The sequence below is a fragment of the Microcaecilia unicolor genome, chromosome 11 (assembly GCF_901765095.1).
Source record: "Microcaecilia unicolor chromosome 11, aMicUni1.1, whole genome shotgun sequence".
NCBI classification, from domain to species: Eukaryota; Metazoa; Chordata; class Amphibia; order Gymnophiona; family Siphonopidae; genus Microcaecilia; species Microcaecilia unicolor.
The window spans coordinates 22,576,468-22,596,069 of record NC_044041.1 but is presented as its reverse complement, the minus strand read 5'-3'; the positions used below and the strand labels follow the sequence as shown (position 1 = coordinate 22,596,069).

At 46.4% G+C, this 19,602-nt stretch overlaps 1 protein-coding gene across 3 annotated transcripts in view; it reads right to left on the bottom strand.

Annotated features, from left to right (window-relative positions):
- The window catches only part of LOC115479550 (clustered mitochondria protein homolog), a 92,428-nt gene that overhangs the window by 63,533 nt on the left and 9,293 nt on the right, over positions 1–19,602 (bottom strand). For all 3 annotated transcript variants that reach the window (XM_030217512.1, XM_030217515.1, XM_030217513.1), the window contains exons 2-7: positions 18,525–18,676; positions 15,036–15,207; positions 13,834–13,977; positions 8,505–8,659; positions 7,215–7,369; positions 3,640–3,765 (exon numbers count right to left, since the gene is read on the bottom strand). In XM_030217512.1, the coding sequence (XP_030073372.1) occupies positions 3,640–3,765; positions 7,215–7,369; positions 8,505–8,659; positions 13,834–13,977; positions 15,036–15,207; positions 18,525–18,676 (904 nt within the window). The remainder of the gene's footprint in view (positions 1–3,639; positions 3,766–7,214; positions 7,370–8,504; positions 8,660–13,833; positions 13,978–15,035; positions 15,208–18,524; positions 18,677–19,602) is intronic.

Below are 19,602 nucleotides of genomic sequence, written 5' to 3'. Positions count from 1 at the left end.
GGCAGGGGTGGGGTCCCCCGCCAGCAAAGGTAGGCGACGGCGAGGGAGGGTTGGCGGCGGGAGGGGGGGGCTAAATGTGCCCCCTCACCTCGGGCTCTGGACCCCTCCCCCAATTCCCGCCAAAGTCTGGCTACGCCCCTGATTCACACTAAGCTACTATGCACAGAGTGGCCTTTACAGAATACTAGCTCAGCACACATTTCTCACATAACTTTTGGCACAAGCATTCACAGTGGCAGCCTACTATTAGGCCACCTGAAGCAGGGGCCCCAGGCGGTATTCCTGTGAGGCAGCATCGCTCCCCCCCCCTTCCCAACCCCCCTTCCCTGAAATTACCTTTTCTATTTTTTTTCTTGTTTTTCGAAAGAAGGCAGCGGCAGCAACTCCCATAGGCTGCCCTGCCGCCGGTCCCGGTACCTTCTCTCTACTGCGGGAAACAGGAAATTGCATCAGAGAGATGGGCTGCCCGCAGTACAGATAAGGAGCCAGGACCCGGGCAGCCTGCCTCCAAGAAAACAGGAAATTACATCAGAGGTGGGCCCGCCTGCAGCAGAGATAAGGAGCTGGGACCAGCGGCAGGGCAGCCTACGGAAGTCGCTGCCTTCTTTTGAAAAACAAGAAAAAAAAAATAGAAAAGGTAATTTTGGGGAACGGGGGGGGGGGGGGGGGGGAGGACAGTGGCAACACAGGAGCCGGGGCAGCAGCTCTTTTGCCTAAGGCAGTAGATTGTCTTGAGCCACCCTTGAGTATTTATACCTGCCAAAGGCTGGTGTAAATGCTCGCACTAAACTGATGGCAGTTAGAATACCTGGATTTGCACACCTATAACATCACACCTAAATTCAGGTAACAGCCCTGACCCATCTATGCCTCTCCCATGGCCACGCCCCCTTTGGAGTTCCGTGCTATGAAAACTAGGCACACGATCTAGAACACAGAACAGGGCTTACGCAGATCCACGTGTAACTCCTACTACTGTGAAATGCTTTTTAGGAGTAATTAATTATTGTTATCACCTAACGAACTAATTAGTTTACGCACCCAACTGTGGCCGACCTATACAGAATCCAGCACTGAAGAATTGGGACTAATTTACTAAGGACATATTGATTTTGTACCTTAGCCAAAAAAAAAAAATAAGATAAAATAAAAACCCTTTATGTTCCTTTTTGCATCCATAGGCAAAGGGTTAATGCTGTCACTCTTGCCGGTGCCTCCCACAGCCCTTAAGAGATCACTTCCGCATTTCCAGCAGCATCTGCTGGCCCCACATGGGCGAGCATCCAGCATGCATCCTCGTGGTGACATATAGACGCTGACCTACGCAGGGAGATTTAACCCCTCAGTTCTTGGCTTTCAACACTTTTGCGTCATTATCAGGTGAATTTTCGAAAAGAGAAGGGCGCCCATCTTCCGACATAAATCGGGAGATCAGCGTCCTTCTCTCAAGGTCGCCCAAATCGGCATAATCGAAAGCCGATTTTGGGCGTCATCAACTACTTTCCGTCTCGGGGACGACCAAAATTCACGGGGGCGTGTCAGCACCGTACCGAAGGCGGAACTGGGGCTTGATTAAGAGATGGGCGTCCTCGGCCGATAATGGAAAAAAAAAAGAAGGGCGTCCGTACAAGCACTTGTCTGACTTTACTTGGTCCATTTTTTTTCACGACCAAGCCTTGAAAATGTACCCAAACTGACCACCAGAGGGAATCGGGGATGACCACCTCCCCTTACTCCCTCAGTAGTCACCAACCCACTCCCACCCCCCAAAAAAAAAAAAAAAAAATTTTTGCCAGCCTCTATGCCAGCTTCAAATGTCATACCCAGCTCCATCACAGTAGTATGCAGGTCCCTGGAGCAGTTTTTAGTGAGTGCAGTGCACTTCAGGCAGGTGGACCCAGGACCACCCCCCCCCCCCCCACCTCTTACACTTGTGGTGATAAACGTTGATCTCTCCAACCCCCCCCCCCCCCCAAAACCCACTATACCCACATGTAGGTGCCCCCCCTTCACCCATAAAGGCTATGGTAGTGGTGTACAGTTGTGGGGAGTGGGTTTTGGGGGCTCAGCACCGAAGGTAAAGGAGCTATGCAGCTGGGAGCAATTTGTGAAGTCCACTGCAGTGCCCCCTAGGGTGCCCGGTTGGTGTCCTGGCATGTCAGGCGGACCAGTGCACTACGTATGCTGGCTCCTCCCGCGAGCAAATGGCTTGGATTTGGTCGTTTGTAAGACGGGCGTCCTCGGTTTCCCTTATCACTGAAAACTGGGGACGACCATCTCAAAAACGACCTAAGGACGACCATCTCCAAGGTTGACCTAAATTTGCTGATTTGGGCGTCCCCGTCCATATTATCGAAACAAAAGATGGACGCCCATCTTGTTTCGATAATACGGGTTGCCCTGCCCCTTTACGGGGCCATCCTGCGAGGACGCCCTCATAAAAACTTGGGCGCCCCGTTCGATTATGCCCCTCCACGTCACCTCTAGTTGCCACTTGTACTTGTGGGTCCTGAGATGCCTTTCTTCCACTTGTCCTGGTCTGGGTTGGCCCTTCCTTCTGCTGCTTGCTTTTGTTGTTTTCAGTAGGCTCCTGCTGTGTTTCTTTCCACTGACAGTGTGTGAACAGGTTCCAGCGTGTCTTTGGGTTCCTGTGTGTGAGTGGGATCCAGTTACGTTGCCTGCCTGGGTTCCAGAGATGCTGTACTTTTCAGTTTCTGCGTTGAGTGGGTTCCAGTTACTGTGCCTACCTCCTGCCTGTGTAGGTTCCAGAGACGCTGCCTTCTTCAGCCTCTGTGCGAGTGGGTTCCAGAAACACTGCCTTCTTCAGTCTCTATGGGAGTGGGTCCCAGTTATGCTGCCCTCTTCAGCTTCTGGCGAGTGGGTTCTAGAGACACCTGCCTGCCTCCTGCCTGTGTGGGTTCTACAGGTGCTGCCTTCTTCAGCTTGTGAGTGGGTTCCACTTATGCTGCCTGCCTACTGCCTGTGTGGGTTCCAGAGAGGCTGTCATCCGTGTGTGTGATTGTTTTCTAGACCTTCTGAGGAACTACCACTCATCTTGGCCTCGAGTCTATCTCTTGGGCCTGCTGGCCTGAGATCAATCTATCGCATTTTACTGTGAACTAATGTCTCACACATCAGAAACATAACTGCATAACTTTATTTCATAAGAATGAACAAGTTTTGCCTTTACCCCACTGCACACAAGGCAAGATTACAAGTCCACAAATCAGATCAAACCAAACCTGGCCTCATTCATGAGCTGGACTCCCACGAAGAGTCATTTTCAAAACCGTTGAGTCTTACAGATGGAACTTTGTGCATTGCACGGATAGAGTTAATAAGTCAACATACAGAAATTATGTCTACTGTAGCTGCTTTTCCTCTCATAACTTTACAGAAAGCGTAGTGGAAACATGGAATAGCCTCCCGGTACAGGCGGTAGAGAGAAAAGACTATCTGAATTCAAGTTTGAGACAAGCACATGGGATCCTCAAAGGAGAGGAAAGGATTGTAGACTGGACAGGCCATATGGTCTTTATCTGCCTTAATTTTCTATTCTAACACAACCCACTCAAGCGTCAATGTTAGCATACGATACTTCCCCCTCCTCAGCTTCTACCCTTTCCCATCATCATTTACCTCTTTTTCTGCAGTGCCGTAAAGTTCTTCTTAAAGGCGGGACTGATCAGACCCAAGAGCTCCACAAGGCTATGGCACAGGTGGCTGGGATTGGCTGGTTTGGGATTAAAGATGTCGTCAGTTGACCTGTAGCACACGGAGCAAATGGAACAAAGAGAAGATGCATGGCAACAGAAATTAACAGCCATATTTAAAGTAAGCTTGTACGGCAATTTTAATAGTCGTCAAAAACAACGAATCCAAATTCTCCTTCATTCTTATAGTAACAACTGAAATGAACAATTTACTATTTTAATCCTATTTGGCATAAATAATCAAGGGACCCCCTTTTACTAAGCCGCGTAGGCGGCTACGTGCGCCCAATTGGGAGTTACCGCCCGAGTACCGCGTGGCCCTTGCGGTAATTTCAAATTTTGGCACGTGTCCGCTACACGCGTCCAAAAAATATATATTTTTTAATTTTCCGGATGCGTGGCATTTGATGCGCGTATACCATTACCACCCGGTTACCACGCGAGACCTTACCACTAGGTCAATGGCTTGCAGTAAGGTCTCTGACCCAAAATGGACGTGCAGCAATTTTCATTTTGCAGCACCACCATTTTTGGCAACAAAAAAAAAAAAAAAAAAAATTTTTTAAGGCATTTTTTGTAGGTGCGCTGAAAAATAATTCTGCGCACGCCCAAAACACACATCTACACTACCGCAGGCCATTTCTCAGCGCACCTTAGTAAAAGGACCCCCAAGTTTCTTTGCTCCCCGTTCAGTGCACAGGAGTCACATCCCCAATTGCACTGGAGTACAGTCATCAGGATTCTAACTACAGAGACCAGAAGCAGGAACAAAGCCACGACACAAATAAGCTGACGTGTTTGAGAGGTTAAAGCAGCAGATGAAAAATCAAGGAAGTCCCGTTTTCAAACCTGCTGATGCTTCTCAGGGACCTTGGGAAGTAGGTTTTTATACCACTGCCCATCTGGTCTGCAGGTAATGGTCTATGCAGACAATACAGCCTGTACATGCAAGCAGAGATTCTCCAGTGACTAAGGTAAGAGTAGGGTTTCTTTTTCTGTGCATACTTTTGCAAGTTTATGCATACTCATGCATTAACCCCAGAAATGTTATGTGGCTCAAAGAATAGCTATAAATGAAGCAAATTGCTTTCACAATGATTCCAAAGAAACCAAAGAAAAATAGAAGGAACTCTAAAAACAGCTCAAGCAGAATGAGACAGCGCTGACAAACCAATGGAGGGAGAAAACAGCCACATCATCCGAATTCATGCATTCCAAAGTTTATAGATTGATGTACAAGTGACCCGACACTGCCGTGTTTCAGATCATATTACCGGTTGACTAGAAAACACTTAGCATTTTGCATTTGGATTAATGAATTTCCTGCAGCTGCTTTTAGGTTTCTTATTCCAGTTCATGCATAGTTGTACTTGGAGACAAGAGACCCCATGACGCAGCTAATATACGATGAAATACGGCCGTGTCAGGTCATTTGTACCAGAAAACCAGCATATCTCTCAAACATCTCAAAAAGGAAATAACCTGTGTTGCTTTGCTGTAAAAGTCATCTAGTCAACAGATTAACTGGTTTGATTAGAAAAGCTTATTTCAAATTGAAACAATTGCGATTGTTAAGATCTATATTTTTTTTATTTTATTTTTATTTTATTTTATTTGTTGCATTCATATCCCACATTTTCCCTCCTATTTGCAGGCTCAATGTGGCTTACTTAATGCCGGAGTGACTCTTGCCACTTCCGGATCTGAGAAATACAGAGTGGTATAGCATGTACATTGTAGGGTAGATGACAAAGTGATATTGCATTAATGTTCATTGATGAAAGAGTGATTTACATTATGCCGTAATGGCGGTCACCATTTCCGGAGCTAAGAAATACAAAGTTATTCGTAGATAGAATAAATTACAAGATCACTTCAGGATCATTGTGCAATTAACTATCGTTATTAGATTATAGAAACTCATATTTGAGTTTTGTCTTCTAAGCAACTTTCTTAGATTCAAATGATTCAAAATTCTCAAATAGATTAAGTAACTCCTTTGTTGAGTGCCTTACATTGGCTACCTCTTCAGGCTCGAAGAGTTACTTTTAAAATACTTTGTTTTGTATTCGGGTTCTTGGAAGGTTCAGGTGCTGAAGGTGGATCTCAAATTGATAAGTTTGTTAAAGTTTAGGACAAGCTCCAACCATTTTATGTTGGCAGGTCCTTCGACTAAGGGTTTGCGGCTTAAAGCTGCCTTTTCTCGCTCTTTTTTTCTTTTCGGCTGTTCGTTATTGGAATGATCTTCCTCCAGAGTTGCGATTAATAAATAATTATTTGTTATTTCGAAAAGCTCTGAAGACTATCGGGGGGGGGGGGGGGGGGGGAGATTGTGATTTTCTGTATGTTTTTACAGCTTAAATGTAAATTTATTACATTTGTACCCCGCGCTTTCCCACACATGGCAGGCTCAATGCGGCTTACATAGTAACAATATAAAGAATTACAAAGTCATAAGAAGAATATACAGTTTGTAGTAAACTCAAAATTAATGGGGTTAACGGATAAGTAAATTGAACATAGAAGGAATCGCGTGCAGAAGGAAATGAGCGTTGGGAGGTAGGCGTAAGAAGATGGAAAGGAATGGATATGGGGTAGCAAAAAAGGATAATGGGAAACCTGGTCAGTGTAAAACAAATTGTCAGTAAGAATTATGTGGGCAAGTTTTGGTTAGGTTGAATCATTAGGGTAGGCTATCTTGAAGGGTCTTCAGAGCTTTCCTGAAGGGAAAAAGGCCGTTTCTGGTCGATTGTATCAGTTTCTTATTTTAATTAATGTAGCTCACCTCGAATCTTGATTAAGAGAGTTGGCGAGTAATAAGCTTCTGATAGCACAGTGCAAAGTGTGTCCGTTAAGTGTCAGCATGTGTACCTACCATTTTGTGCAGGTGGCCAGTGGATGCATAAATAGCATACAGTTTTGAAAATTGCAGGGATATGCGCTATTTTAGCTCCTCCAGCCTCCCAAGCTTAGCCCACCCACAGAATAGCCCCTTTTAATGCAGCTGAATGTACATGCACTGTGGCAGCCACATTTCAGGAGGCTAGTTCTCAAGTCAGGCTGTAGAAAATAGCAGTGGCGTAGGAAGGGTGGGGGGCGGTAGGGCGGTCCGCCCTGGGTGCACGCCGCTGGGGGCGTGTCGGCTCCGCTGGTTCACTGCTCTCTCTGCCCCGGAACAGGTTACTTCCTGTTCCGGGGCAGAGAGAGCAGGGAACCAGCGGAGCCGACGCAGCTCCCAGCGACCTGCACTCGGGGCGGAGCGGCTCTCCCACCCGCCCCCTTTGGTAAGAATGCGCTCCGGGGGGGGGGGTGCGCAGCGGCGAACCGCCCCGGGTGTCAGCCGCCCTCGCTATGGCACTGGAAAATAGTCCTTCACCTGGGTAAATAACTTGAAAATTAGTTTCTTATAATCTGCATGTCTTAGGAAGAGACTCATTAAACAGCCTGACTCGTTAAGACAAAGAACCTGAGAAAGCGTGTGCTGGCAGCACCGACACTCACTGATTGATGTAGAAGCCCCTGTTGGATGCAGTAATGTGGATGTGGTGGTCTTCCATGGTGAAGACACTCAGGTACATCAAGTCCCCGTGCATTTTACGGTTCCCAGGGGGTGGGTTCCATCCACTCATCATTAGGGCTTTCAGACACTGCAGAGGCTGTGCGACATACGTGATCGTTAATTATATTAAGGAGTTTGAACAACAGAGATGAGCAACGATCAATTTTACCTATTTCCTGAGAAACTAAAACACAATTTTTAAAATTCACTTCTTCAGTTCTACTAACGCAGATGTAAGCAGCCGTGTCAAGATATCTTATAGGGACTGCTCTTTTAAACTAAGCACCTCCATTCAGGCACCCTGAGGGCATGTAGTCATGGGCCTATTCTATTGCGACATCTGGGTGCCCTGAGTCTGTAGTGTAACCCGGTATAAAGTGTCTTAACGTTTTACATGCCCACACTTTACACCGTTAAGTACATAAGTATTGCCACACTGGGAAAAACCAAAAGGTCCATCAAGCCCGGCATCCTGTCTCCCGCTCTCAAATTATCCCCAGTGATTTCTAGGTTACTGGAGCCACACTCCGTGGTCTCAGTTCCCAGAAAGGACTCACAGACAACACACAAACCACCAGGATTCTTTATCAGCCCAGACAAACAGGGTGAACAATTGTTTTTATTCTCTTAAAAATATTGAATAGTGGAACAAAAGAGTGCATGCAAATAGGCAAACAATAACTGGTAACTGATCAATTATAACACTAACTAAACATTTGCATACTGGCTAAACAGTACCTCGGCAAGATTGGGACATATAATTCACCGAGCCTCAGCAAAGAGATCTGTCTCTCTTTCTTCCTGGCTAAGACTGAAGCAACAGCCAGCAACAACTGCTGGGTATTTTCAAACTCCAGGCCAATCAGAGCCCAGAATAGTCAAGTTTCAAATAAAAATGGGTTACATCACTACAGGCACTTCCTATTATCTGTCTGCCAAATAAAAGAAAGAGAAATCAGTCCTCTGTAACAGCATTAAGCCTAAACATGCACCATCTGTGGGCCAAACAGGAGAAATACACTTTAGACATAATTAAGACAGGGAAAAATCCTATACATTTTACAGGCTTAAAAACACACCGTTTCTTCACAGATGGGTCCTTAAGAATTTAGCAAAAAAAGGGGCACTATCATTCTTGACATCAAGAAAACTCAAATGTAACAAAACTCAATAACGAAACCCTTGTGTCTATATAAGACAAGTAAAGCTCATCGCTGCTCCTTCTGGCATACCTTGCAGTCGGCGTTCAGTGGCTGAAGTGGTGCGAGGGGCCGCTCTGCGCATCCCGGGAGAATATAATCTGGAGGGGAGCAGTCAATAGATTCCAGCTCTTGCTCGGTAAATGAGCGTTTTTTCTTCTTCCCATTGTTTTCGTGGCAAGTCCGATCTTTAAAAGAGAAAAAACAGAAGTGAAATCTTAGTTCCATTCTATGGATTATTAACACTTTAATTGATAATATTTAACACACTGGAGTGGAGCAGCCGCTTAGTGGCTGGTAAAGAGGGAAGCCAGGGCTCAAATCTCACAGCTGCTCCTTGTGATTTCAGCAATTCACAATCCTTCATTGCCTCATATTTAAACTTAGGTTGTCCCTCCCCTCCGTGAATGGGGAAATATCTAGGGTCCCTTTTACTAAGCTGCGTAGGCACCTGCACACCAAATTGGAGTTACCGCCTGGTTACTGTGTGGACCTTGTAGTAATTTCAATTTTGGCACGTGTCCGCTATGCGCGTCTGAAAAATATATTAAAAAAAACAATTTCCAGCACGCGTAGCGGACATGCGCCAAGTGGCATCTGACGTGCGTAGGTCATTACCGCCCAAATTCTTTACCGCTAGGTCTATGACTCAAAATGGACGTGCGGCAATTTTGATTTTGCCGCACAACCATTTTCAGCAAAAAAAAAAAAAAACAGGCATTTTTTGCGGGCACGCTGAAGAATGGATCTGCGCGTGCCCAAAACCCCCACCTACACTACTGCAAGCCATTTTTCAGCACGCCTTCATAAAAGGACCCCCTACTGTAGCTGAATGTAATTCACCTTGAGCAACTATTAGGTGTGAGCAAAACCCAAATAAAAAGATTCATTAAAACCCTGCAGTATTCTAGAAACAGTTAAATCACTTTGAATATCAGACCCATTGTTTTTTTGGATTCCAAATGTGTTTTATGGATGTTTTCTTAAAAACGCTGCCTGCACAGATAGCAGGTAGAAACTTGTGTGTGTACTTCTCCCAAGTCAATTTTCCCTTTGAAGAGTGATATAAGCTCTACAGACATGACATGTACCTTCTTCAAAAGTTTCTTCCTTAGCAAAACATTATCCGTAAACCTGCTCTAATACTTCTGGCCCTGAAATGGTGGGGTAAATTCTATAAAGGTCGCCTAATCTGGATGCCAAAATGTAGAGCGCAGAGAGTGAATTCTTAACATCTAGGGGACCTAAATTCCGTTACAGAACGAAGTAGGCGATGGAAGACAAAACCAGTATAGTCCGTCCAGTCTGCCCAGAAATGTGGCTAATATGGTACCTGCTGCTCTCTGCAAATCACCCCACAACCTTTCAGATATGAATATCTACTATAATAAAACTTACCCTCAACGTTCTGAAGACAACATTCTGAAGTCACTCAGTCACTCACTGAAGGGTTCATGGATTCATGGTGGTGAAGCCACAACACTGACCATGTCTCTCTGCCCCGCCCTCGCATGACGGACCAATCAGAAAAAACACCCTCAACATTCTGAAACACAAAGGACCATCACAACACCATTCCCAGGCAACACTAGGCAACGTAAGACTGACCAATCAGAGGAAACTACGTGACAATAAGGGAGGAGCATTCCCCAGCAGAATGGCTCATTATCTGTGCAGCACGGAGAGCACAGAACCACCGCTGGAACGAGAGAAGAATATTCCTGCTGTGGGTATGTGCAAAAATAGACGGGGGGGGGGGGAGAAATTTTTAAATGCCTAATGCCAGTACTGAAGAGTGCCAGAGGGCCTATAGCACAGACTATATTTGGGATCGCTTGACATGGAGTCAGAGGAGCCAGAAAACAACGTGCCCGTCACCATCTGGGACGCGGCCAACAGGAAAAGCTGCGGCCCAGCTGGAAGGATTACCCGCAACCCAGCCAGCAGGAAACAGCGACCAAGGAAGGGGGAGGAGTACTCCTTCCCTGCCTAGGAATCTGTGGAGACTGGCTGCCAAACTAATGAAACAACCGCACACCGACGCACCACCTCCATCATTCGAAAGGCATCCACTCTTTCTTCAACAGAAATGCAAACTAATAATACAAAACAAACAAAGAATACATGGTTTCTCAGGCGGCTGCAGGTAACTCCCCACCCCCTTCCTCTTCCCCTTTTGCCGAAGCGGCCAAGGACGTGCCCAACCATCCCCAGCCTCAGGCAAGCTGTCTCCCACCTCGGGGATCCCCCGAGCACCCAGAAAAAGACTGCGCTGATTCCTGCAGCGCATAAATGGTCCAGCATTCCCGTGCAGCCATCAACAACCTGCACACTCACACAAAATAACTCTGTGACACATACACACACAAAAAACCACATGCTAGCGCCCGTTTCATTGGTTTCGGAAACGGGCCTTTTTTTACTAGTATAAATATATTACACACATGCCCATGGTGTCCGAGAAAAATAAAACCACAAAAGACCTCCCCAACATTTTACCAAATAACCCAAAAATGTTCTACTGCAGCAGAAAACCCCTGCCTGAAATTGAGACATGTCCGAGTACTTTATTTTTCAACATGATGGGAGCTCCAGCACATCGACCTCGCAAAAAAGTTGAGCTCATAATGAAACCCCAGAATTCATTCAGCCAACAGCTCAGCGGCATCGAAGACTTCATGAATGTGTCAAGGTCGAAGGAGGCCACTTTGAACACAAACTATGAATTAACTAAGAAAAAAAAAAAACTCATTATACCAGTGTATTTTCAAAAAAGTCATGCTAAGTGTTTAAACAATGGCAAAGCATTTTGGAATTAGGTAAGGGGTCCTGTTTTTTCCGGACTCTCTATATATAAGTCATTTGCATCGAGTGGAAATACTCTATACTTTTATTTGATCCTCTTGCCATGGAGATCCTCTACGTTTATCCCGCACCTTTTAGAATTGCGTTACCGTTTTTGTCTCCCCACCCCCTACAAAACAGCCTTCCAGGCATTCACCACCTTCTCTGTGAAAAACGTTTCCCTCCCTACAGCTTCATTTCACGTCTTCTAGTGCTTTTTGGCTCCCCATTTTTGGGAAAGGTTCGTTGATGCGTAAGTCCATATTTGTACAACACTTAGGCGGCAATCGCTGATATCATATCAAAGGCAAGCTTAAGTGTGAGGGTGTACCTTTGTCGGTAATTTACAGTACAATACATTCTTGAATAGCCAACCTTCACTAACCGACCCTCCAGTGATGTCATTGCATTTGTTTCTATCCAAAGTCTTTTAAAAAGTGAGAACAATTTTTGAAAATCGTGAACTCGATGCCACTGTTTATGCATTGTTTTCTGTATTATCCGACAGGTCGGTCCAGTTTGCATCGGAATATTGAGACTGTACTGTATTCTGTAAGTTACGCATATAAATGAGGGGCCATTCATTCCTCACTCATGCTCCACCCATGCGTATGCCCTCCCCTTGCAGTTCTGCATTAAACTTGCAGAACACCGCTTAGCGCTCAACCAGCTTGTACATAGTAACCAGTGGCGTTCCTAGGGGGGCTGACACCCGGGGCGGATTGCCGATGCGCCCCACCCCCCGGGTGCAGTGCGACCCCCCCCCCCCCGGCAAAAGGACACCCCCCCCCCACGAAACCCCACCCCCACCCCAGGTGCACGCCGCTGGGGGGGGGGGTGCCGCGCGTGCCTGTCCTTCGTTTGTTCCATGCTCCCTCCCCCCAGGAACACCACTGATAGTAACTTAGTAGCATAGTAGATGACGGCAGAAATAATAGTAATAGTACAAAAGTCAATTTATTGAATTGGTTGATACTGAATCCTGAAGCATATTGGATTTAAAGTACATGAGAAGTTGTAGTTGACAATGTAAAAGGAACGGAAAAAAGTTTTTTGTAGAAAAATAAAAATCATGGGTTGATCAATGACAATGTAAACAACACTACTAAAATACTGAGGCATAGTCCCCGGATGGTGGAAGCGGTTGACAATCTGAAGATCCCCGTTTGATAAATTATGATAATGAACCATTACACTGTGGTAATACCGGATGAATATCTTAAATGAAGGAGTGTCTGGGATAACTAAGTGTGGGCAGAAAAAGACCTACATGGCCCATCCAGTCTGCCCAACAAGATAAACTCATATGTGCTACTTTTTGTGTATACCTGACCTTGATTTGTATCTATCATTTTCAGGGCACAGACCGTAGAAGTCTTGCCCAGCACTAGCCCCGCCTCCCCCCACCGGCTCTTGCCACCCAATCTCCGCCAAGCTTCTGAGGATCCATTCCTTCATGTTTATCCCACCCATGTTTGAATTCCATTACTGTTTTCATCTCTACCACCTCCTGTGGGAAGCATGCCAAGTATCCACCACTCTCTCCGTGAAAAAATACTTCCTGACATTTTTCTTGAGTCTGCCCCCCTTCAATCTCTTATCGTGCCCTCTAGTTCTACCGCCTTCCCATCTACGGAAAAGGTTCGTTTGCAGATTAATACCTTTCAGATATTTGAACGTCTGTATCATATCACCCCTGTTTCTCCTTTCCTCTAGGGTATACATGTTCAGGTCAGCAAGTCTCTCCTCATACGTCTTGTAATGCAAATCCCATACCATTCTCGTAGCTTTTCTTTGCACCGCTTCAATTCTTTTTACATCCTTAACAAGATACGGCCTCCAAAACTGAACACAAAATACTCCAGGCGGGGCCTCACCAATGACTTATACAGGGGCATCAACACCCCCTTTCTTCTGCTGGTCACACCTCTCTCTATACAGCCTAACAACCTTCTAGCTACGGCCACCGCCTTGTCACACTGTTTCGTAGCCTTCAGATCCTCAGATATCACCCCAAGATCCCTCTCCCCGTCCATACCTATCAGACTCTCACCGCCTAACACATACATCTCCCGTGGATTTCTACTCCCTAAGTGCAACACATGTGCGACAACAAACATTCATGCACGTAAGCGTTCATTTCCTGTAGTCTTACCCCCCAAATTCTTGTGCAATCTAAGGATCCCATTAGAGCCAATAAGTGGCTGCCATGATTGGCACTAATTGGCAACAATTTGCATTTACAAACGCATCTTCGCTGTCTTTTTACACATGGCTCTGAAAAGGGGGTGTGGCCATGGGAGGGGCTTGGGCAGGTGAGGAGCATTCCTACCATTTGCACGCGGTGCTATAAAATACAGCAGATCTGCGTCTAAGGATTTACACCAGTTTCAGTTGGTATGAATCCTTGCTCCCAAAATTGGATGCTGTTTTATTCTACCTACTGCGCACAACTCAGAGCGTAGTTTATAGAATAATGTTTACAGCTCGTTTTGTCCCTCTCCCTCGAGTACTATACCTGCAATGTCTCCCTCCGACAGCACGCTTAGAAAGGACAACGAACTGCAATCCACACCGTTGTACGCATCGGTAGGGTCCAGGTTCTTGAGCAGGTCCCGGAAATGGCGGATATGAATCCGTGCTTCCCTGATTGTGTACGGCTCTGGAACATGAGAAAGCAAGTCATCAGTCATCCTATGCCACTTCTTCAGAGGATAATACTCCCTCCACCAAAAGTATAGATCATGCAATCGTAACAGCCAGGGGTGTAGCTACTATGGGGCCACGGGGGCCTGGACCCCCATAGATTTGGCCTTGGACCCTCCCCCCCCCCCCCCCCCCCCCGCAGACGACCCTCTCAACCCCCCCTCAACCCGCCGTCGCCATCTGCTACCTTTGCTGGGGACCCCAACCCCCGCCAACCGAAGTCTTCTTCCTTCGTTTTGTTTGTTTCTGAGTCTGACGTCCTGAGGGGAGGGTAAGGGGGGCAAAATTCCCCAGGCCCGGCAAGCTTCTTCCTGCTTGCCTGCTTCCGAGTCTGTCCTCTCCCCTGCTCCTCCGTGCTGCCGAGGACCCGGATGATTGCATTAGCGTGATATCGTATTAATGCAATCGTCCAGTTCCCTACTCTTAACATGGACAGGAGCAGGAGAGGACAGACTGTGGGAGTAGGCAAGCAGGAAGAAGCTTGCCGGGCCTTGGGAATTTTGCCCCCTTACCCTCCCCTCAGGACGTCAGACTCAGAAACAAAACGAAGGAGGAAGACTTCGGTTGGCGGGGGTTGGGGTCCCCCGCCAGCAAAGGTAGCAGACAGCAACAGCGGGTTGAGGGGGGGTTGAGAGGGTCGTCTGCGGCCGCAGTATGACCCCTCCCACTCCTGGGTTGTGTACAGGAGATAGGGCCTACAAGTGCATTTGCTGTCAGGCCCTGCACTCACTTACCACTCACCCAGAACCAGTCCCTGGTGCCCCCCCCCCCCCCCAAGCCACGTCAAATGAGGAGGGCTGCCAGGGAAGAGAGTGGAGAAAAGCCATGAAAGCAGGTTCCTGGAGTGGGGGTGGAAGGCTTAAGTATTGAATGTGGCTCTGCAGGAGGACGGGGGGGGGGGGAAGAAGTGAACAGGTATTCATGGTAGCGGCCCATAAATGTTTGCATAGGGGCCAACATAGCATTAACCCATCCCCGAGAACAACTCATTTTTTTGTTTAAGCAAGCTCTCACCTTCAATCACTTTTAGCAAGGAACCATCCTTCAGACCTTCCACAGATCTCAGCTCTGCGAAGTTGTCCAGGACGTTGCCCTCGTGCTGCAGGGAGAAGCAGGTCCGGTGGCAGGAGTCCTCGTGCTCCATCAGAACCTGAATGATCTCCTGCACCAGCTCCTTTGGGGACACCTATGCCACGCACAAGACAAAGATGCACATAAGCCGTAGAACGGAATGCAGTACGGCGGCTGTGGATTTTCCACAGACTCATTTTTGGAAAATTAAAATACGAAAGTGCTAAAGCCCTAAGAGAGAAGCTCCATTGGCTCCCAGTTAAGGAACGTTCTGTGTTCAAAGTCTGCACTCTGGTTCATAAAATCATTCATGGAAATGCTCCGGCATACGTGTCAGACCTTATTGATTTACCACCCGGGAACGCGAAAAGATCAGCACGCGCATTCTTGGGACTTCAATTCCCTAGCTGCAGAGGTCTAAAGTACAAACTAATACACGCGTCCTGTTTTTCTGACATTGGCACGCAGCTGTGGAACGCATTACCACTGGATCTGAAAAATATTCACGACCTTATCAACTCTCGAAAATCTTTAAAGACTTTCCTTTTTAACAAGATTTACCATATCCTATATAATAAAAAGCACCTCCAACATTCTGAAGCTGACTCTGTGGCACTGTAGGGTTCGTAAGTCTGTAGTTCAGCGTTTCATTGGCTCTCACTGTCAACGAAGAACCAATCAGACAGAATGGAACTTGGAGGAGGGAAGTGGAGTGGATTGAATCTCTAACAAACAATCATATACAGGGAGGTAGGAACATCAGTGGAGGCAAGTGCACAGAACGGAAGGGAAGACAAACATTTAATCACTTTGTCACGCACACACATCACACACACACACACTCACTCACTCTGTGTATCTCTCTCTTACACTGTCTGTAAAACACACTGTCCCTCTCAGCCTCTCACATGGGCAACTGTATGTTGCATTCTCACGAGTAAGGAGCTCTTCTGATGTGATTGTTAAACTGATTGAAGGGCCTGAACAAGGAAACTTGTACCACATTGTAACACAGTTTACACAAAAAAATATTATATATAAAGAAATCTTACACATGCAAACAACAATTATATTCAGAATACAACCGTGGAAACATTAATGGCAGGAACTCATTGCATTGCTAGCGCCCGTTTTCATTGAGTTAAGAAACGGGCCTTTTTTACTAGTTAATCAATAATATGAATTCCAACACATCACTAATTACTTGATAATCTGTATGCTTTATTGAATTGATTATATCCATTAGGTTACCAATTGTTTATCTACTCTTGATTGGCGCCCGTCATGATGTATTATTGTAAGCCACATTGAGTCTGCAAATAGGTACAAAAATGTGGGATACAAATGCAACAAATAAAATAAATAAATAAAAGTATCCATTCCCTCTGAAGTAAGGGCAGTTCTATAACTGGGTACTCACTTACATGCCACTTGCATTTTCATAGGCAAGTATACATTTATGCACTTAAGTATTAGCAGGGTGCCAGACATACAATTTTGGGTGGACCCTGCTCCCCCACCCACCAATAAAGATACTCAAGCTGGCAGGGATCCCCAAGCACCAACAGATGAAAATTACCTCTCCTGGGAAAAGACCAAGGGTCCATCAAGCCCAGCATCCTATCTCTGACAGTGGCCAATCCAAGCTTCAAGAACCCAGCAACCCCCCCTCCCCCCCTCCCCCCCCCAAAAACGTAATTCTTAATAATGTTCAATGGACTTTTCCCTCAGGAATCTGTCCAAACCCCCTTTAAATTCCGTAAGGCCAGCTGATGTCACTACATTCTCCGGCAACGAGTTCCAGAGTTTAACTACATGCTGAGTAAAAAAAAACTCTCTCCTATTTGTTTTAAATCTACCGTATTCTAGCTTCATCTTGTGTCCCCTGGTTTTGTTGTTGTTTGAAAGTGTAAACAAACGCTTCACATCTGTCCGCTCAATTCCGCTCATGTTCACATATTCTCTTCAGCTAGCGGCACTCTCAATGAGCCACCACCATACTGTCCCCCCTCCCTGAGCATGCATTGCGGGGGGGGGGGGGAGGCGCTAGCACAGTGGCAGCCCATAGAAAAAGGGCCAACTGTACAGAGTATGGAGTGTTCTGGCTGCTGGAGGAGGCCATCTTTTGGTGGGGCTTAGCAATCTCCAGCAACCTTAACAAGGGTGCCACAATTCTGAGTGAGCCCAAGACCAAAGAGGGTGGACCCAGGCCACTGGCCTAAGGACTATTCTGTAAGAACACGCATTAAGTGGCATAGTGTGTAAATGCAAAGTGGGGGGTCGGGGGGAGATGTTCACAAGGAAGAGGCATGGACAGAGCTGCCAGTTATGTGTGTAACTTAAACAATAATGTCAATTACATGTACACATGAGCATTTACATGAGATCTATGGCTGGTGTACAGTAAGTATACTGATCTGGGTTATGATAGGAACTCTATAATGGAATTCAAGCACCCAGAGACCCAGACCTCACAGTGGGAGGGGGCCGGAGCCCGGAGCCCGAGGTTGGGGGCACAATTTGAGTGCCACCCCCCCCCCCCCCCCACTGCCTCACCTCCTCACAAATCAATACCTTTGCTGGCGGGGGTCTCCAACCCCCGCCAGCCGAAGCCTTCTTCAGCGTGGTCTCCGGCGCAGCCGCGTTCGCTGCCTGCCCCCTGTTCTTTCTTCTTGCTTCTCCTGTGCACGCTGAGGCTGAACGTCAGCGTGTACAGGAGGAGCAAGAAGAGCAGGGGGCAGGCAGCGAATGCGGCTGCGCCGGAGACTGTGCTGAAGAAGGCTCCTGCTGGCGGGGGTTGGAGACCCCCGCCAGCCAAATCAGGGGCCCAGATGAAGTTTGCCCTGTAGCTACATCCCTGCAGAGACCGTTAAACAGGTTCTCACTGCTTGGCATTGGGGTTCCACTTCTAGAAAATCCCCAGATATATGTGTTGCAATCCTAACCACCCAAAATAAGAAATAGACAGGAATATACCAGATTCCGCATAATCCTCAAATCGTTCCTATTCAAACCAACCCTCACAAAGAACAACCATATCTCACAAACAATTATTACCTGAATTGGTTATTACTATTTACCATTAGCTTTCTCTTTGCTTTATGTACAATTTCTCATTCATAATAGATTTTTCTAAGTGTTAAACATTCAGTATGTTTATGATACTGTATTGTAAAATTGGATTCTTACAAATTACTTTCTTATGGATATAAGCGTCACAAATAAATACATTTGGGCTACTAACTGAACAAAACGCATGTCTTTGCACTGTATCTGGAGTCTGTGAATTAGCTCAAGATACGTTTTAAAAGCCCCTCGGAACTGGTTCTGGCTACTCTTCCATTTTCACCATGGCCTTTGTTAACCTTGGCAACCACTGATAAAAGTCCCATCAGCTGAACAGACAGACTGTGACCTTGGGGAAGTTCTCACTTGTATATCAAGGACATCTGATCCCGGCATCTGGACCTTTACGTTAAACATGGAGCCGCTGGTTTGGATCGTTGCAGCTTCAGAGCTCTCGTGTGGACTCTGCGACTCCGAAACATTTTTAAGTTCTTTTCCTTCGGTCATGACGGTTGGATCTGTAAATACACCAACTACATTAGGACACAGAGCAGCCTTCCATGATCTTACGAGTAAATGCACAGTTTCTGAAAGGCTGAAACCACAGACGCTAAGTAAAAAGGAGTTATTAATGACTAGTAAAAAAGGCCCGTTTCGGACACAAATGAAACAGGCGCTAGCAAGGTTTTCCTGGGAGTGTGTATGTTTGAGAGAGTGTATGTGAGAGTGACTGTGCGAGTGTGTGTGTGAGAGAGTGTGTGCGAGAATGAGAGTGTGTGCAAGAGAGAGACTGTGTGTGAGACACAGACTCTCTGAGACTGAATGTATGAAACCAAGAGAGTGTGTGAGTGACTGTGTGACACAGAGAGTGAATGTGAAACAGTGTGAGAGAGTGTGTGAGAGACAGTGTGTGAGAACGAAAGACATTGACTGTGAGAGAGAGTGTGTGAGTGTGTGTGTGACAGAGATACCTCCCCCTCCTCTCTCTGGTGTCTGAGCGTTACTGTGCAGGACGCTGAGCTCTGGCTGTGCTTCAAGGAACTGACCAATCCTATTTAATAGAATGCACCTCCAACATTCTGAAGCCGAGAAACCTCGTGTGGTTGGTCACTTCTGCTTGTGACGAACCCGGAAGTACGTGATGTCAATTCAGGAGATGGATACAGAGAGCAGGAATGCCTCAGCCATGCAGTCAGCTTCAGAATGTTGGAGGTGCGTTTTTATTATATAGGATATGGAAATGGGACTTGATATACTGCCTTTGAGGTTTTTGCAACTACATTGAAAGCAGTTTACATATATTCAGGTACTTATTTTGTACCAGGGGCAATGGAGGGTTAAGTGACTTGCCCAGAGTCACAAGGAGCTGCAGTGGGAATTGAACTTAGTTCCCCAGGATCAAAGTCCACTGCAATAGCCACTAGGATACTCCTCCACTCCATAT